Source organism: Paramormyrops kingsleyae, chromosome 19, assembly GCF_048594095.1.
Source record: "Paramormyrops kingsleyae isolate MSU_618 chromosome 19, PKINGS_0.4, whole genome shotgun sequence".
In the NCBI taxonomy this organism is placed as follows: Eukaryota; Metazoa; Chordata; class Actinopteri; order Osteoglossiformes; family Mormyridae; genus Paramormyrops; species Paramormyrops kingsleyae.
In genome coordinates this window covers 16,757,837-16,777,358 of record NC_132815.1, presented here as the reverse complement: position 1 = coordinate 16,777,358, position 19,522 = coordinate 16,757,837, and the positions used below count along the sequence as shown (strand labels likewise).

The 19,522-nt window shown below is 41.7% G+C and overlaps 1 protein-coding gene across 1 annotated transcript; it reads right to left on the bottom strand.

Moving 5' to 3' along the window:
• Positions 1-1,454: 1,454 nt before the first annotated feature.
• On the bottom strand, positions 1,455-8,426 carry trib2 (tribbles pseudokinase 2). Its single transcript, XM_023800736.2, has 3 exons — positions 7,111-8,426; positions 4,517-4,809; positions 1,455-3,494 (listed from the first exon to the last, which is right to left on the bottom strand). The coding sequence occupies exons 1-3, from the start codon at positions 7,378-7,380 to the stop codon at positions 3,020-3,022; spliced, it is 1,038 nt and encodes a 345-aa protein (XP_023656504.1). The 5' UTR covers positions 7,381-8,426; the 3' UTR covers positions 1,455-3,019.
• Between the last annotated feature and the right edge of the window lie 11,096 nt (positions 8,427-19,522).

Below are 19,522 nucleotides of genomic sequence, written 5' to 3'. Positions count from 1 at the left end.
TACGGAGGTGAATCGGAGTTGTCAAATTGCTATGGACCCCTGCGACCCTGCAAAGGCCAGTAGGTATGTGCACTGCTTGGGACCTTAGTACATCGGCTAATGCCCCCGGATCATGACATATCTGATAACTTGTCATCATTATACTGGAAGTATGAACTCCCCCTAACCTTAGCATCCTGTTTGTAAGTTTCTCTACATCCCCATGAGGGCCATAAATGTGAAATGAAATTTTCCTTTTTAGAGTCACGCCCTAAAATGGCCAATTAGGGAGCCTGGCCTAGACAAAGATATGGATATATGGAAGTACTCCCCAAAAAGTGGGAGGGACTGCACAAAAGGCCACAGGCATAGTTATGGATTCATACGATGCCTGTTAAGATACATGCATAATCAAATCCCGTTAATCTCAATATCTAATATGTCCCTAATTATCTATTATCAGAACATTCAACAGCATTTAAATACTGCAATGTTTACATTAAAAGACAACACTCCATCCCAACCCCCCCCCCCCCCCTTTATGCTATTAATGGGTTCTATATATAATATATGTAATATAACTACAATAATTATAAAGAACAGACACACTGACAGGGGGCGCTATGCAAATAATTAGCATGATCCATGTTTCAGGAAGCAAACCCAAGATTTTTTATTTTTTTGCTACTGTAACCACAGGAAACATGTGAACTTTGATCAGGGGAAAGGGATGAACATTAAAGGTGCAAAAATAAACACCGTTAAGGTTTTGCAATGTTTTTGCAACAGGTGTTCACAAGTCGAGAGGCGTCAGTCACACATTCCCAGCTATGCATTACACTGACTAAACAGGAGCGCAGAGCATCCAGGAGCGGCTTTATTTATTATTTCTGACGTTAATGCATAAGGCTAAGAGCAGTAGCCCAGTCACATACCCCACAGCAGGTTCATGCACCTCAAGATCCATCACAGGCGTGTGTGTATCGTTATACCGTGTAGCCCAGATAAGGCAATCAAAAGACAACATTGCCCCACCCCCCAGAAAATAAAACAGAGACCCCCACCACTCCGACATCTTTATACCATATTTTCAGATGTTTTCTACCATACTTTTACTGTCAAATTCTCCAAGAAAAATACTGCGTTGTTTCTTTTTCAGATGGGAAAATTTCAGTATTCAAAAACATCACAAGATATAGACCCAGGGCTAATAGTCAATATCATCGACTCAAAAATCCAATGTCCTAATTTTTCAGCTTCAGTTAAACTGAGGTCAGACAGGTTTAAATATTTATGCAATCTATTAATGTATCTGAACAGTGACAGTGGTGTCACATACAAGTTATACTATATAACACTGAACAAATTATTAACCCTAAATAGATAATCCATGAAGTAGCAGATTTTGTGGTAGAAGGCCACACCAATCCGCTCAGCAAGGTGTTTCTGGGGATGTGAAAAGGACTCGCCAAATATGGAGTTCAAGGTTTATTTAAGGAGTAAATTTAGACAAGACATCGAACCAGATACATGACAAAATCGACGGCAATGAGAACTCATCATGCACATAATTCAGGAACCCCTCCTGGGAAAAAAAGGAAAAAGGCTCCTTAGACATTAGCACCAAATCAGCACCAACTTAAGAGTAAAAAAAAATTACAATTTAAAACAGAAATAATACAGGAAGTGGAAAAGACTGATGGACAGACAGACTGAGCGTCCAACCAGCTTGTGGGAGTCTTGCTTACACAAAAATGTTCTGAAGGCAGAAGGAAAAATTATTGGTTCATAGATACCAATCAGATTTTAGAGCAGGTGGGGCCATGTCGTCTGACTGGTTGGTCCCACTTCCTCTAGTTGCTTGAACCTACCTTATCTACAATCTGATTGGTCAAGAGAGAGAACCAATCATTTTTCCTATTGCCATCAGAACATTTTTGTGCAAGTCAAACTTCTACAAACGACCAACACACACTCAGCCTCTAGCTGGCTATAGCATCTGTAGGGCATATGCCACAAACTATAAAACACATATTCAAGTAAAGTTTAGCACGAAATATCCAATTCTATGCATCCAGAACACAGGCGTCGCACAGCCTGTTCAGGCTTAGCAAACTACATACTGGAAACTAGTCATAGTAGCATCTTCTACAACTACGATTTCTGGGCAAAAGGAATTAAAACGACGTGGAAAGTCATCACAAAGCAGTGGTGATGCAAACACTGGCGCGAGTCAAATTGATTATTCTAAACGTAAGACAGGTCTTGCTGTTAGACCTGCCCCGTGTCCATGTACGTAACAGATATATATATATATATATATATTAAACAAAGTGACTCTCTGAAAACAAAACACTGCAATTTATTAAATAAAGCACTTAAATGGTAAAATTGGGGGAGGTTTGGTGCCAATAAACTAGGAGTTAGGCATGTGTGTTTCCTGTGTTAGCTACCGAGTGAACACGGGATACATTTACACATGTAGACCTTTACAAATAGTGCACAATAACCTGATCTGGAAGCGGATTTTAAATAAACTGGAACAGAGGAGGGGCGTAGAACAGCCTTGCTATTAGCTTAACTGAACAAATAAGAGGTGCCTAATTTTCTTTGGGGGGGAGGAGGATTAAATAAAAGGGGTAAAAAGTTAAATATATTATTTAGGATACTAACAAAAAGCTGTTTGTTCTCATCCATATTGTTCCATGTCCAAGTGTATAAAAGATGGGGTCGCATAACAATCAAAAATTACAGCAGTTGGGGGGGGGGATTGATTTTGGAGTAGCTCACTGAATTGCAATTGTGTCCTTCGACCGGAAACGGATTCTTTAACGGGTCATTGACCAAACCCGAAAGCACCACTTCTGAGCATCTGCTACACTGTGAGGGCATTTCACACATACGGGGGCTTCTGGGGGGTATAGAGACTGGCTGACACTGCTGGAACCTGACAGCAGACCAGTCTATGTCTGGGTTTGGGACACTTGTTTTTTTGTTCCATTTTTTGCACATTTTAAGAGCAGATCCCATCTCTGGCTGCTCAGATAAAGAATTTGTCCAAATCCTCCTCCATATTGACATCGGGGACGACCTGATCCGACGTCTCCTTGTCTTGCTTGCCTTGTCCCAAGACCGTGGAACGGATGCTGGAGGAGAACCAAGGGTGGTCGAGGATTTCCCTGGACGTGAGCCTCTCAGCAGGCTCCCTGCGCAGGATGCTCCGAATCAGGCACCTGGCTTTAGGCGTGAGGCTTTCCGGAATGCTGAACTGCCCACGGCGGATCTTGCTGAAGAGTGAGCTGGGCTCCACGTCGTGGAAGGGGTAGCGGCCCACCAAGATGGTGTAGAGCATGACTCCCAAACTCCACACATCAGCCGCCTTGCCGGAGTAGCTGCCCGTGGTGTTGAGGATCTCCGGGCTGACGTAGGCCGGGCAGCCGTGCTTATCTGACAGCGAGTCATCCTCCCCCTGCAGGATGTAGGCGTCCTCCAGGCTCTCCAGTTTGATGAGACTCCTGCAAGGCAAGAACATACAGTTACCCATGGGCAAACGTCCGAGTCGCAAGCCGCCGTGCTGTAGCCTGGGTGACATCGAAATTGCTCCCCACACGAGACGCCAAAAGCTGGATAAGACCACGGACACCCTCGGTGGTCTTCAGCCACCTTCACACTTCCAACCTGGAGTTGTGGTGGGTGAGGAAGCAGGCCTGTGAGGTGGTCTCACTGCAGAGCAAAATGCAGATAACGAGCGTCTTCTCTCCAAATGAAGGGATGGAAAATATTATTCATACTTTCGTGACTAACTGAAAAAAATAAAATGGAACCTACTTTCTGTGGAACCATATTCTAAATGTGAAAGCTTTATTTAATTTATTGTTCTTTTAAGGTGCATCTTAGTCAGTTCTGTCCCAAATACAACTTTCAGAAAATTAAACTTTGTAAAAGAGATCAATTAAATACTTTAACATATTAATAATTAATATATCAATAATCTCCAGAAATTATATCAAGTTTTGAATAAATAGTTCCAATACTTCCCCGGTCATCTGGCATGTCCTGCCACTCCATGTTCTGTGAATGTTCTTGATGTTACAGTACCTGCTATCTGAATATTCATCTTATTAGCTTCCTGCTTTGTTTGGTAGATGCTGTGTAGCTCTTGCTCCTGTACTGCTTACACTGTTACCTGGGCATTCATTGGAAGCTCAGCCTAGCTGCACTTCTGCCGAGTCCCTGACAGCCGTATGTTTGTAATGCGCCATTTGCCTCACTTGTACGCAGAGGAAATGTACATTTACATACAAAGGATTCTGCTAAATAAAAGTAAAATGTATATTTCCTCTGACCAATAGTAAGGACCCAGTGCTTCAAATGAAAGGGATCAGCTGAAATCTCCCAAAGTAGCACTTCTATAATATTTCGATTTCGTCACTGACAAGCTGCATGAATGAGCAAAAACGTGACACCCAGAGGCCTGAAATGAAAGCTAAACCAGCGACCCGACACACCAGTACGGCACGCATCCGGGGTCCATTACCTGTCCTCACTCGGGAAGATGAATTTCCTCAGCTTCAGGTCTCGGAGCACGAGTCCGTTGTCATGGCAATGGGCGACGGCCGAGGCTATCTGATAGAAGAGTCTGGAAGCCTCGGCCTCCTGCAACCTTCGGCAGGTGCGGACGAAGGAGTGCATGTCCCCATGGCTCTTCCTGAAGAACACGTAGGCCCGGGAGTCGCCCAGGAGGATCTCCACTATCTGGTTGATGTTCTCGTGGGCGGACAAGCAGAAGTAGGCCGCTAGCGACTCCTGATAGCGCGTGATATCAAACACCTGGAAGCAAAGAGCAGACCTTCTTGAGGCTGGGCCATTCCCAAAATATACATACTTTGCAAGATAAGCAAAATGATCTACAACAATATTTCACTGGGTGGATTTGAATATGCAGATGTACCTCGTCGGTGTATTTGCATAAACATAAATGACACTTTATTTAATGTATAAGCATTATAATGTTCTCACTATGACACACTGCCCAGCTAAACCTAATGACTACAACAAATAAAACAATCTACAGATGTCAAACTGAGTAAAAAGGCTAATACATTTAACACTTTATAATCACGATTAATTTCTTTTTATATAAAAAGTTGCCTTTCTAAATGATCAAACTACAGTAGCGCATTGCATTTTCGTCTTAAGTTGCGTGACTATGAAGGGCAGCGGCAATTAATTACCTGACGCACGATATTTTTACAGTAATTAAGTTCGCCAGAACAAATATTATAGTAATTAAAACTGTAGCTGTCCGGGGTGCTGAACATGATTTGTTTTTTAGTTAAGTGATTGATTAAATTGTTATTCTCTAGCGGCGTTTATAACCGTTAACATTAACATAACCTACAGGCCTACGCAAATACAAAACGCGGTTATTTTTCCATTGACAGGTAATTACAGTTAACAGATAATTTGATTTAATGGTCCATTTGGTAGTTTAATCATATTTAAAGCTCTTCAATATCGTTGTCCTGAATGAGTCCATCGCAAATAATTGCAAGAAGTGCAATTAAAATAATTCATTTAAAAGTCACCTATCACTCCCATTATTAATCCATTTGAATTCTGTCGGACTAAAAACAATATTTAGATTGCTTGCAAAACCAATTACAACTACACCTATATTACGGCAAACATTTGACTTGAAAAATCTAATTTCCTTCAGTAATACTTTAGCTATTACTCTGCCAAAACTAACGTAAAGATACGCGATGAGTACTTGAATAATTGCTTTATCTACACTAGAGCGTTTCCGTAATTATGGCTTACATAATGCCATTGGAATTGTATTCTTGATCCGCCTTTTGTGGCGCGGGTCCATGTGTCGCCCATATCGTTTGTATCCTCTTTCTATTATCCGTTTTACCTTCTTTTCTTTTAAAGCGCTACATCAAAGACACACCATTAAGAAAAAAAAAAATATATATGTAACTGGAATATTAAATTTAATATACTTTCAATTTTAAATATTTTGAAACGCAAGACAAAAAACTGATCGTAACTGTATACGATTAAGCAAAGCAAAATGCGTAATATTAAAATTTTACCGTCTCCGGATATGTGTCTCGGACATCAGAGAGGCCTGGTGAATATGATCAAGCCGCTGCGTCCCGGTACACAGTCACACAATGAACTTGACTTGTAACAATGCAGACAAGTTGTACAAACGATTTTACTCACTCAGAAACGCGTCATAGATACGGCGTTTATATATGTATATAAAAAAAACTCGGAGAAAGTCGGTTTTGCCAGTAAGCGGCACTAGATTTAACATTTGAATAAAACTAAATAAGGATCCATAAGCAGCACATGGTTTCATATCTAATCACGAGATTCATGCTCTTAGTGACTTCATTAGAGTATTTGCACATACCCCAAAAGCTTTACGTACCCTACATTTGGATGTCCCACTTTTTGTGTTCATGTTTTCGCATATATTTGTTTTTAATATACATTTTCTACCTATATTTTACTTTTTAATAATCTATTTTTGTCCTGGTTTTATGTTTAGATATATGATTTAATTGTATATGCCAGACCACCACCTGCATCAAAACAAGTTCCTTGTACTTTTGTGTACTTGGCAAAAATCAATCCTCAAATAACTTTGTGAGACGGACAGTAACGCATGGGTGCGCATTTTTCATGGGGGGGGGGGGACGCAGTGTTTAGGGGCCGCACTCGGTTACATTGTGACGGAGAACAAAGACGCCCCGCGAGGGCTACAGATGCGGCGGGGACACGTGGCCGGCGCCATCCGCACGCGCACAGCCGCCGCTTCCCGCAGGATTTACGCTCCCGAAACATGACGTGTGACTTTACAGCGTCCCTTTCAGGGAAAAAAAAAACAGCCAACTCCATTCATAAGATTCCGGCGTGCATCCAGCAGAGCTGCGTTCGGAGTTAAATGGGCGTAATTCATCACTGAAAAACTTAAATGTGAATGCTATCCGTCCGAAAACACTCACGGGCGACACTGCATGCGTTTACCAGTAATTGCACCTGTGCATCGATTAACCTTGATTATAGAGGTGATACTACGGTAGATGTGAAACCAAGAAAAACTTGCAGACTTACCTTACAAATGAGCTCTTCTCCGCTATGTATGTAGGCAGCTCTGAAAATGTGGTCCCCCTCGAGCGGCTCCAGCAATAAGTATTTTCCAATGGAAGAAATGCAGTAAGAAGTACTGGGTGTCTCTGGAGGAGTTGGGGATCCTAAATTTGGGCTGAAACTTTGCACCGATTCCGTAGTCCTCAGAGAAGACAAATCGTCAAAGTCGTGAGATTTATGCCTCGTTCTCCCATAACGCGTTATATTTATGGGGTTTGACCTCCGTATGTTCATGGGTATTCAATATTTTACTCCACAAAGAAATTGGCCTTCGAGTAAAAGCCGGGCTCCAGTTAACCTTAAAATGTCAATAACGGGGAAAAAATCGCTAGGAAGATTCACACACTGCTCATAGTTGTTCAATCATCAAACCTTGTAAAACTTTCTTTTCGTTTAACACTCCCTGCAAAACCCCAAAAAGGTAGCCTAAGTTAAAAACAAAACAATGTTCTTGTTCAAAACAGTGACTTGAACACTAAAAATGAACAAAACTGTTTTAGAGACCGTATCGGAAACTATTAACCCTAAAGTCTATTTTCACTAACCAAATGGGTTTTTATAAAATGCAGCTCGCAAAACTGTGTACCTGTACTTCGCTAGCTAGTTCTGTGAAACAAAGCAATAGCGGGCTATTTTAGGGATACAGTAAAGTCTCCCAACAACACATATTTCAAAGGACAAGAAGAAAAAAGGATACTAATTAGTTATCAAAACTAGCGAGGTAGCTTCCTAGCTGAACCGGTGCCAGCCTTCATTGATTCAGATCACGCCGAATAATAGACAGAAGCCGCAAGTTACAGATGAGCCGCAAAACGCGCACGGAGGATGAGCACAGGTCCGAACCGGGCGCCGGTTTTGCGGCTTCCCGTGCAAAAGCAAATAAGGCGAAAACTACACGTCCGTTTCCATCAGATGTCCTGCATTGTGTGCTCGGGTCGCTCTCAGGCGCCTCCCACAATTTATATCCATGTATCTCGCTGGCAGACTCGGCAAGCAATCGTGGAGGTCAGCAGCTATATTAAGTCACGTTTCGTTTCTTGAGGGGAAAAAAAGCTGAATGTATATTGCGTGTAAGAAGTCCTCCAATCCAGGTTATTTTTGTCCAAAGTTTCGGAGCTGCGATTAGGTGCAAAGGGATGGCCGTTATCTCCCCGGGGCCTGTCCCCCCCTTTTCAACAAGGCATCGTCCCCCAGCGGTGTCACTGCCAAACCGAGACCGAGAGCCAAAAGCAGCGCCCCATTCACGGATCAGCCAGACACGCACACGCACGCCGCGCACTCCGGTGCCGAGCAACTATAGCGAGCGCGCCCCCGCGTAGCGCTGCGAGCGTGCATCGGGCCCGCCCCTTGTACGTCAGCGGAGCTGAGCGGCGGCAGAGCATGAGGAAAACCTCACTAAAGTACAGCTCAATGAAAACTAACCGGGGGGATATATGACTTACCCGCGCAAACTTATTTTTTTCCGCCGATTGAAGGCGTCTAATGTACGATAGAGTGTAGCGGACTACATTTTACAGCCATTCCCTGGGATATGTGTCTGCTTGGGGATAGGAGTTGCTCCCAGGGAATTGTAGTTTAATACGGTTGGGTTGTTTGTGCCGGAGACTGTCCTTAGGAAGCATATTTAAGTTGTAAGGATGTAAGGGATGTACCGGTGATTTTTCAAAAACCGAGGAAATACTTACTGTATAAAAATGTAGACTAAAGAAAAATTCTTAGAAAATCACCAGTCACATGCTAATGTTGTGCTTTGACATAAGCCACATGAAAATAGGCAAGTTAAATAATCGTAACGTTTTGTCTTATTATTAAACGGGTAAGCCTGTGTTAACTGCAAATTTGATCATTTCATCATTTTATCTAGTATAGGGGAGTGTGGAGCCTATTTCAGGGAGTACAGGGCACAAGGTAGGGATACACCCTGGATGCTATACCAAGTAATCATAGGACAGTTACAGACACTACATGCATTTAAGAGATACCAACTTCAGTGCATCTCCCTGAATTGTGGGAGGCATCAGTAGGACATGGAGAGACCATGCACACTGTGCACACCACAGCACAGGCATGATTATGACCCTTGATCCTGAAGGTCAGAGGTCACTGTGCCATTCTTAATACAATTGTTTGTTAATATGGGTACTCTAGTATCCTGCTGCTTTTCCCGATAAAAATGGCAGTATTATTTACACAAAGTGTATTAATTAAGAAACTACAGGCAGGTAAATTCTAGAATGGATCAATTTTAGGAAGAACTCTCAGTTTTCTACATGAGGAATTAGGCAGGATATTAGACGTACAGCCAAAGAAACACGGTGTGATCATACACTTTAGCATCTTTCTTGTCATTCCTGGCTTAAGAGTAATTTCTCAGCTTGTCTCTGATCTTTCAGCCACAGCCAAAAGGAGACTTGCATAGACCTGCACCTCATTTCCCAGAACGAATGTGACACCAGGTGCATTTTTGACAAGGCTGTATGTTTATATAAATAAGTGATTTATACAGATTTCAACCCTTTGGCCTTAAATTATATGTATTTGCAGCTGTCACTCAGATTTACTTCGCCAATCTTCACACCTAATCCCCTCTCTATACATTTCAAAAGAAAATCCTTTAATTCTTGTATTAATCAGTAAACTTTTTTTTACAAATGCATTATTTAGCTGTTGTTATGAAATTGCTGTTTATATTTTTCCATAAATAAATATAGCCTGACAAGTGTTTATCTCACACAATAAATACTGTCGATGATTATTGAGTTGTGTTTTCAGAAGACACTGATGCAGTAAAACAGCATCCACTTAAGAATGTTATGTGGTTAGTGATTCTTAGTGTTTCTTTGTCACGTAAAGTACGTACTTATAATCCATTAGCCATGACACTCATCTTTCCATGCTCTTCTTTCCCTGAAAGGCTGTACGTGTTGGGAGAATAATAGGATCAAAGTATCTCTTCTAAAACAAACGAGTGGTTAATATGTAGTCTTCTGCAGAACCTTTTTGTGTTATTGAAGTTGGCTTGTCTGTTTAGGGGTGTCTACAAGCACATTTTCTATTTTCATTATTGACATAAGCCACATGTATGTGACATTAACAACATGCTTTGAAAACAGGTTCTTAACATAGGTGGGACCCAGGATATTCCTGATCTAGATAATGTCTGGTGATATGTGCTGTAGATTGATTATCTTTGCTTGAAATGACCTGCTATGTTTCATATGAATTGGCTTGATTGTGTAACAAAAAGCCCCTAAAATACAGCAGCTGTAGTTCCTTCTCGTTTCATTCAGCCTTGACCGTCATATAATGGTTGGTTAAAAAGACAAATACATTGTTCTGGGGACTCTATTTTGAGGAAGTTGCAAACAACACATTGACACCCCCCCCCCCCAAAGCAATAAAACTGAACCCTACAAGCAATTAAAAGTGCATTTGAAAGGAGGCCCTTTGGAAAGTAGCTTCCGTGTGCTTTTGTGATGCTTCTCGGCCGGTCACATTCAAAAGGACGTGCGGATTAGGACAGTGACACAGAACAGCCCGCAAGCTGTTCTTCAGCAAAGTGGGCTTTGTTTATATTTTTCCTCATCGAGTTTCCTGGCAAAGGCCGTGCTGGAACTAAATGTCCAGCCTGTTGTCACAGCAAGCATCCCTCAAAACACAAAAGACGCCGTGCCAGTTAAAAATGTATCACATTTTTGTGTCTTTTGTGTCTTAACAGGAGTGGGATCTTAACATTGAATGCTGCCAGTTCAGGCTGTTCCACTACCCATGAACCAACTGCAGAGCCAGTCAGCCCCGGTCAACCTGGTTATATGCACAGTTTCTGATTCTATAAAGATATTACCGATCCACCTTCTAACCACTGAGCTTGTACATGCATCATGGGATACAGAGCAGGATGGCATGTCTAACGCAGGGCAAGTCCAAAACCAGTTGGCAATTTAGAGAGACCTAAGTGTCTTTGGACTGGAGTACCCAGTGTTGGTACCACAGGGAGAACTGGGGAAGCGTAGCCCCCCCCCCCCTAAAAAGAAATAAAAAATTATTACCCAAAGATGCTAAAAAGGTTAGTCTGTTTGCCAGAGGAATGGCTGCCCATCCAACTGTCACCCTGCCTCCCCCCACCCCACCGACAACTTTTACTGTTGCCCCCCCCTCCTAGATCAACATTTCTGACACCCCCCCCCCGAAAGCTTGGGCTCAGTTGTCAGCTTTATTCTGCCGCCAACACCAGGGGTATTTCTCAATACCAAGAACACGAAGAACGTACTTGCAAACTTGCCTCCCATGAATAAACTTGGGACGTTATGAATCATGGGATTGTTCTCGAACAAGGATGCAACCGATGCCTCCTTGATATCTGGGGTGGGGCAAGAACGACATCCGGGGATTTTTTACCATCCTCTTGTTCTTTAGTATTAGAACTGTACTTTGGGAATAGAAGATGATGTCAAACAGGTTTGCAAGAACACGACAGTCAAGTATACATATTGATAAACACCCCCGAAGGAAATCTGCACGAGAACATGCAAGCACACAGAACAGGGGTGAAATTCAGACTCCCAAACCTGGAGGTGCAGGGGCACTAGTGCTGTCCAGTCATTGTAAGGTCACATTTGTAAATACAAATGCACTTTCACTACATTTACATGACTTTAGCCAACATGTAAATACAGTGTGCATGAAAAGAATTTTTTACTGTTTAATATATTGCTACATGTGTCTGGAGTATCAATGACTACCTTCTGAAGAATTTATTTGGATCGCGTGAAGTGTGTGTACACTTCTGCATGTTATTCAGACATTGCATTTCCCGTGAAACACATTACATACCTGTGAGCTTGTCTTACCCACGTTTTCCCTAAAACACATTAGGGGCCATTATTGCATGACTCATTGGGAAGTTCCCCGACGTCACCCCTGACTAAAAATAATGGTATGAGTGATGTATTCCATCAACTTATTGAAAGTAAGGGTAAAAATACACAGACACGCCTTGCTGTTTGCCGGGTCGAGTTCAGCAGTTAGTTAACGCCCTTAACAACACCTGTATATCACCGTACATGGTTTTTAGTTTTAAAATTCTTAAAAAGCTTATAAACAAAATCAATACAAATGCAAAATGTCACTTTGTAATGTCATACAGCAAGTAACCTTTGTTTTCCATTAATTCGGTTTTACCTGTGCTGTCAATCAAGGTAGCAAGACTTGTTTAATCATAACCTGTCAGCCTTGATAACATATAAATTCAACGTCTTTTATTTATATATAGAAGAACAATACGAAAGGGGGGGAAACAAGAATACATTTATATTTTAAATGCTTATTTTGAAAGCAATCAAAAATATGGAAAATCATCGATAATGTATTACAATGCAAATTTCTCTACTGTTCAAATATGTTTTAACTAAATATCACAGAATCATGTGCACGGTCTGATAAGGCCAATTATTATGTTTTTATTTATAAATCCAAACATAAAATAAAATATTTCCCTGCAGATTTACTGAAAAAAGACAGCAGACTTTGCATTTTCGGTCTCAGTATATGTCTTGATTTAAATTGACATTACTGATGCATAAACTTTGATCTGCAGCAGAAGGAGTCTGATGAGGGACACATAGATGGATTTCTGACACATTAATTCCCTTTAGTTACACGTTACTTGCCAAGTATCTGAATTGATGCTATTCAACAGTGAGTCATTTAAGGGAAACAGCTGGGAAAAGTATTTCCTTTAAAGTCAGCGGAAAATCGGATTGCATGCATTTATGTTCTGGTGTCTTTCCCATAGAACCTGACACGGCGTGACACATATTTAAAAAACGATAATGTATTTCAAATAGTCATTAATCAGTGAAGTGTTGGTATTGAATTTACTGAGTCACCATTATCCTGTGTAAAAATGACCTCAAATCCCTATATTGCAGTACACATGACATGCTTTGTGAATTCAAAACTGATCCTCTGGAAATAAATGCAAGTTTTAGGTTTATATTTTAATTTTATATATGATTATTAAATATGAAAGGATATCAATTATAACTATGAGTCAGGTGTCATAATACAGAAAACTAATAGTGTCCTTCTTGGATTTTAATTAGCAAAATCTAACATTAGAATCCGTTTTTTATCATGTTATTTGGATTTTGCTTCACCATGATGCACATGACCTACCTCCCCTGTAGAAGTTGGTTCAGTTTCACACCATGAAGAGCTCATCACAGAGCTGCCATCTCTGGTCAGCTGCCTGGCGTGATATTCGATTCCACAAGACTGCACATGCGTCTACACGTATGTAAGATTTTTATTTCCTTGTAAATAGTCCGTAGAGTTTGCAAACACTTTTGATGTAGCTAATTTTAGTTGTTATAATGCAATAAAATAGATTTGCCGTAAGATTTCTTGCATAAGCGTGTCACGCCAGAGGCGCGAGAGTTGGCAACTCTGATATGATCATATGACCCCCCCCCCCCCAAAAAAAAAATGCAGCCCATCAAGACCAGTACCTCACATCACTAGAAAGGTTTCTTCCCAGGCAAGATCATTAACATGGTTCAGACATCCATGGCACCCACACTAATTCTGCCAGTGTATACTTTATTTATTTATATCTACATTTTTTTGTGACTATGCTACTGTGCATTTCATTCTCTACTGTCTTGTGTGGTTCTTGTTTTGCTTTTTTGCCCAGTTTCAGCATGCTGTCTTTATCACCCAATTTACTGGATGATTCTATTGTCTACCATATTGTATCTAGAATCGTTATCGGATGTTAGTTTAGTGTTGTTTTTATTTTTTTAATTCTTGTAACTGCACTGACATACCACGCCAAGTTTCTCGTGCACTAATATATACTGCGATAATAAATCTGATTCTAATCCTGATGTAAACACATTTCGTGCATGCAGTGATAAAGCTGAGTCAGTCTGTCCTGAATCCGCCATTCATCAGCAGTGACACGTACGGCGCGTAGACAGAAACCAAAGGTCCCGCGCTGCTCCGCACGCTGATCCGGGCGCATGGGAGGGATGAGCCTCGCAAGCCTGCCGTTGCTTTCGTGGGCATGGTCCCGGTGGGATTTATCCCGCTTCCCGTCGCTTTGTCGTCTCCCATTAGGTTAAACCGACCAAAATAGATAGTACGTGAAAATCACAGCTACTGCGGATTTTCCAAGCGCGGTCTCTGTAGGAGTCGCCCAGCAATTATAAAAATGCGCAGAGACCGGAGGAATGTAAAATAAAGTTTAAAAGCCTGACGACGAGCCCGACAGATGTTGAATAAGCCTCTTTCTGTCCCTTTCCAAACAAACAAATAAAACTAGAATCTGTAACGTCAGCGTTATAAAGATGTCTGGAGTGTGGCAGAGAGCTGTGGGGCGATTCACGTTAAAGTTGTATTGATATTTTTGTTGCACCTCTTTTTCACTTGCATTCGTTGCATATTTTCTGAACGGAAATAAATGCGTTGTGGACAAATATCAAGGCAAAGAATATTGAGTAATGAATATATAATTGCGTGGGTTAATACATTTTCCAGGGTGCAGGTAATTGCGGAGCAGGGCAGCAGCGACGCGAAGGTCAGGCCCGGTCACCGTGCTGGGGAATCCGCTAACTCTGGCCGGCGCTTAGTCAGATTCCTGTCCGACCGCAGTCTGCTTGTGAGTCATCACCCATTAGAAGAAAGAGGCAGAAACTGAAGAACTGTGCAAATAAACGTTTGTAAGTGTGGTTTTCAGCTCCAGGCGTTTGAGGACAAAAGCAATCTTTCCTCTGTTTGTTATGCATGGTTAGAATTAACTGCCATGTGGAAGAATCCATTGAACTCCCAGACATATTTAATAAATGATAGGTGCAAGGAAGAAGTCACTGTTGGTGATTTGAGTGTCTTTTTCCCCTTTCATTTTCTTTTAAACACAACAATAATAAACACCATCTAGTCCAGGATACAGCAGTTACCGTTTTACAGATGCATGAAATTGCAGCTACATGTGAACATTCACCATTTTAAGAATGACTTATTTTAAAATAAATAATATGAATAAATAGTTCCATACATCAGATAACTTTCATAAGATGATGTCTTACGTTTTTAAAATGAAAACTAAAAAGGTAAAACCCTTTTCTGGGGGTGAATGTTTTTCTAGGCGGGCCGGATCTGGCCTGTGGGCCGTAATTCGCTGACCTACAGTCCAGGCCAATACAGCGTTCTTATTGGAAGGCTGTTAGCAATATTTCAGTTAAATCAATAATCCATCAATGCACGCTTGCTAATGATACAAACATAAGATGTGCACAGACTGTGAAATAGGCTATTTGATGATAGCGGTAATGTCTGAATCACCAAAATACTTTGGAAATGATATTGGAATCGGAGTTTGAAATGCCTTTGAAAAAATCCATGGTGACAGTGTTAGAGGAAAACAACACAGAGTCGATGTGAGTGTGTAAACAGACAGTGCTCCTGAGTCTGACATTGTGAAATGACACAGTGGACTGTCATATATCACACGTCGTGCAAGCAGCTTAACAAACTGGCCATTCTATTTATCATGGGGTTGGATCCGGTCATAGATGATGCAAGGAACCGTCGTTACGAAGGTGTCCTTTAATGGACACTGACAGACACAGGCTTCGACCTGGAGGAATTTCGGATTACAGTTGTTGAGTACATTGCTACTACTTATTGTGTTTTTCTGTGTTTATAGACCAGAGTAGCTTTCTGATTTGACGCAGGATACCTAAATTTTAGTTTGTTGCATTGTCTTCGACTGAATGGTATCCAGCTGTTTACCTAAATTCTAAAGAATAGGGGCATGAATGATATCCAGTGCTCACCTTCCATTATTACACTAAAAAGTGGCTATTTACTGTCATGTTTTACACACAGAGTTTTTCATTGCATCGTATCAGAATCAGAATGAGGGTTGTTGGCCATGTAATCTTACTTTTATAAGGATTTTGCTTTGGCATAGGGTTCACATAACTTGGACAATAAACTATTTAAGTACATGTGTGTAATTACTAACCATTCAAAGTAGCAGGAAATGTGTAGTAATTTATAATTTAAGTCCCACAGACTCTAAGGATCTCACCTGGGGAATACATCAAGGTGAAATTACAGATGCCCACAAAAAGACCTTCATGAAGCACAATAAGGTAAATAACATTCCTCCAGACGTGGGGAAGCTGGGCCAGCAGGACAGCTTATGTCTGAAAATGGCCATGTGGAGGTGTCTGCTGAGCTAGACAACCGAAAAAAGCAGAATGACAAGGGGCAAGCGGCAAGACAGGTCAGATGTTGGCACTGGGGGAACATAAGACCTCATCTAACAGAAACGGAAGGTCACCTCAGAGTGCTGGAGAGGATGGTTTGCCTGGTGGTTCAGCTGCTGATCCACTAGGAACTATGCTGGTTTTGCCTTGACTGGGAATCAATGGATCAACCCTTAATATCCTCATGGTATTCAGGGTTTTATGGGAATATGATAATCCGGTCTTCATGTGCCAGGCCCAGTTATGGGAAAATCGATCTGAAGGTTTGCTAATGGATTAGCCGTCCCCCCCCCCCTCCCTCACGTCATGGGAGCTGCATCAACCAAGTGCCGAGGTGGAGCTCCTCACGCGTCATGGGTCAATGTCTACCATCTTCCGTTGGGTGATGGAAAGGATGTGATCGCTGCCGTGGATGGATGGACACAGGGATGTTTTGCTGAATGGCTCGCTGCTGGAGATAAGGAGAGGAGTTGACTGTGGTTTGGCCCCCTGTTGGCCACAAATAGTCACTACAATAAGTATTAAATAAACACGTTTCTTATTTAGGAGAAGCTGAAGCAGCATGTTCTGCTAACTAGCTAGCTAGTTACAGTCTTCTTACATACTTGCTAGGTATTTATTATTTTTTTTTAAACATCTGGCGGGGGGGGAGGGGGGCGAGGTGTTTTTGAGTGGGACTGCAAAAATAACAAACCCACCCCTGACAAATGACACTGATTACCAGTGCCAACCTACCCAATAGTTTCACTTATTCTATTGACTAAAGCCCTTCCCCCTCATTTATAATATTTATGGTACCCTTGCATATACCCCCCAATGTCTCTTGTACCTATTCATTGTGTATATTGTGTTTTTATATTGTTCTTATATCTTGTACTGACACTGTCACTTTCTTGCATCTTTGTGGTCTTGCCAGCTAATTTCGTTGTCCAGGCAACTGTACAATGACAATAAAAAAGTCTTGAAGTCTTGATTTGATAATTCCTTTTGCATTTAGTTTTTTTTTGTTGTATGTTTTCCATTTTACGCTTTTTGCTTGCTTCCACAGACATGCACCAGGCAGCACCCATGTGTCCAGTTTCAGGGGGGGGGGGGGCGCGGCAGAGACACTACACGCCCCCCGCAGCCCACATTTTGTGGGAGGCAAAAAGGGAAACCGTGTCACACGCGGCCACAGTCCCCTTCCACACAGTCCTATCTAACGAAAAACAATGCTCTCTATTTTACAGTAGTGCTGCCATGGCAACCTGCCCCTGCTTCCACTAGAACAAACTGTAGTTTTTTTTTTCTTTTTTCACAAGAAAAATAAGATGTCTTTCTCTTTGGCAATGAGGCAATTTAAAAAGCCTGAAAAACTGACATATGTAATCATGACCCCATACAGCTTAGCATTGTGGGAAATAACTTATAATTAGTGGTTATCAATACAATTCCAATGGTTTCAGTCCCACGACTCACGCAGAGCAGAGCGACCCGCCTTGAGAGGATGTGCAGAACCCTTGGAGGGCGACATAAACCAGGCCGCCATCTTTCCACTGAAGATTCCCATCTGTGACACTTGTTTGAATATTATAGGTGCCCAGGGCCTCATTTCCTGTTGTGAGCCCATCTGACTTCCCTCACACTGTTTCTGGTAGGTGTACTGTACAAGGCGAATGTGATTTTATGGCCGTCGCTTCAAATACTGTGACAGAATTCCCATTTGATCGCACTGTACCCCTGTACCGAAGACTCCTGTCATCTGAGTGCCGTGACTCCAATTTCCCTGTTATGCTTCATAAACACCCCCGTGTCGATTCACTTTAAATTCCTCCCATGTGTCCTGGAGCTCAGGTCTTGACAGAAAATAAAAATACTCACTTCATTAGCCCGCCTACAGTGCCTTTTCTTGGCTGCTTGAGGGGTGATATTTATAGATCGAGCCATAACATGCAAAGAGCTACAGAGGCTTTTACCAATATTACCCAAAACACCCACGGCCTCTGATATGGCATCACTGTACTCTGTGTCTCTGTTTCATCTCCTTACCCAGAGTGGTTGGATTCAGCCCGGCTGTGGGCATTCTGGAAAATTTACCAGTATAGACTCATTCCAAAAAATCCAAAATTGGTTATTGGACTGAGAAGTCCAACAACATGTACCCTACTTAGGCAAAGTGGGACTGAATGTGTAGGGGCTGCTGCAGGTTTTGCTATGTTTGTCCCATCATGTCTGCCGTACTCCCATTGGTACAGTGGCTCTCTGACTCATAAGAAACGGGATGCTGTTTAATTATGTCGCAACCGATGAAGAACAAACTTACATTGCTTTATTATTCCTAATTACGCCATCCTTAACCCTAAAAGCCTCAAGCCTTTTTCCAAAAAATGACAACAAGCACACATTTGCCAGATAATAGTGCAGTTGACTTTGTTATGTACGTGTAATTAAGAATGCTGCTGGTTCTCAGCCATAATTTAACTGCTAATAATGTATCATCATGGAATATTTATGAAGCAATATTCATTTTACAGTGCTAGTGTTCTGTTCACAAAGCTATCAGTACTGTAGGAATTCACACTTGACATTCGAACGGATTGAGAAACCCCTAGAACCTGGAGATTCAGGTTAGCCCCATAAGAAAATAAATGCTCACGGTTTGTATTAAAATTGGGCTGATGTAACTATGGAAACCCAGGAGTTCTGTTAAATTCATTCAGAATTATTAAGCCAGTAAACAGCCCTGAGTACAATTTTCGCTATTAATTTAATCTTAAAAGAGTAACTATACAGGTTATGCAGCATAGTGTCTCAATGAGCCACAAGCATATCCCAGGCTGCACAGGATGCCCATGCCTCACAGGGTGCACACATGCACACGCACACGCGCGCACACACACACACACACACACACACACAGACACGCACAGTCATGTAATCATATCTTTGTGGGTACCGCTCATTCATTTCTATGGGAAAAATGCTAACGCTAACTATGACAACCTTAACCCCTACCCAGCCCTAACCATAACCATAAGTAACCTAACAAAATACAAGAGTTTTTGCATTTTTAGTTATTTTTTTCATTGCAGACACAGATATAAAATAGAGTTTTCCCATTA

Coding starts and splice junctions, on each gene's coding strand:
- trib2 (XM_023800736.2), bottom strand. CDS start 7,380: ATGAACATACGGAGGTCAAACCCCATAAATATAACGCGTTATGGGAGA. Junction 4,810..7,110: donor GAGAAGAGCTCATTTGTAAG/GTAAGTCTGCAA, acceptor CTTTGCTTCCAG/GTGTTTGATATCACGCGCTA. Junction 3,495..4,516: donor ATCTTCCCGAGTGAGGACAG/GTAATGGACCCC, acceptor CTTGCCTTGCAG/GAGTCTCATCAAACTGGAGA.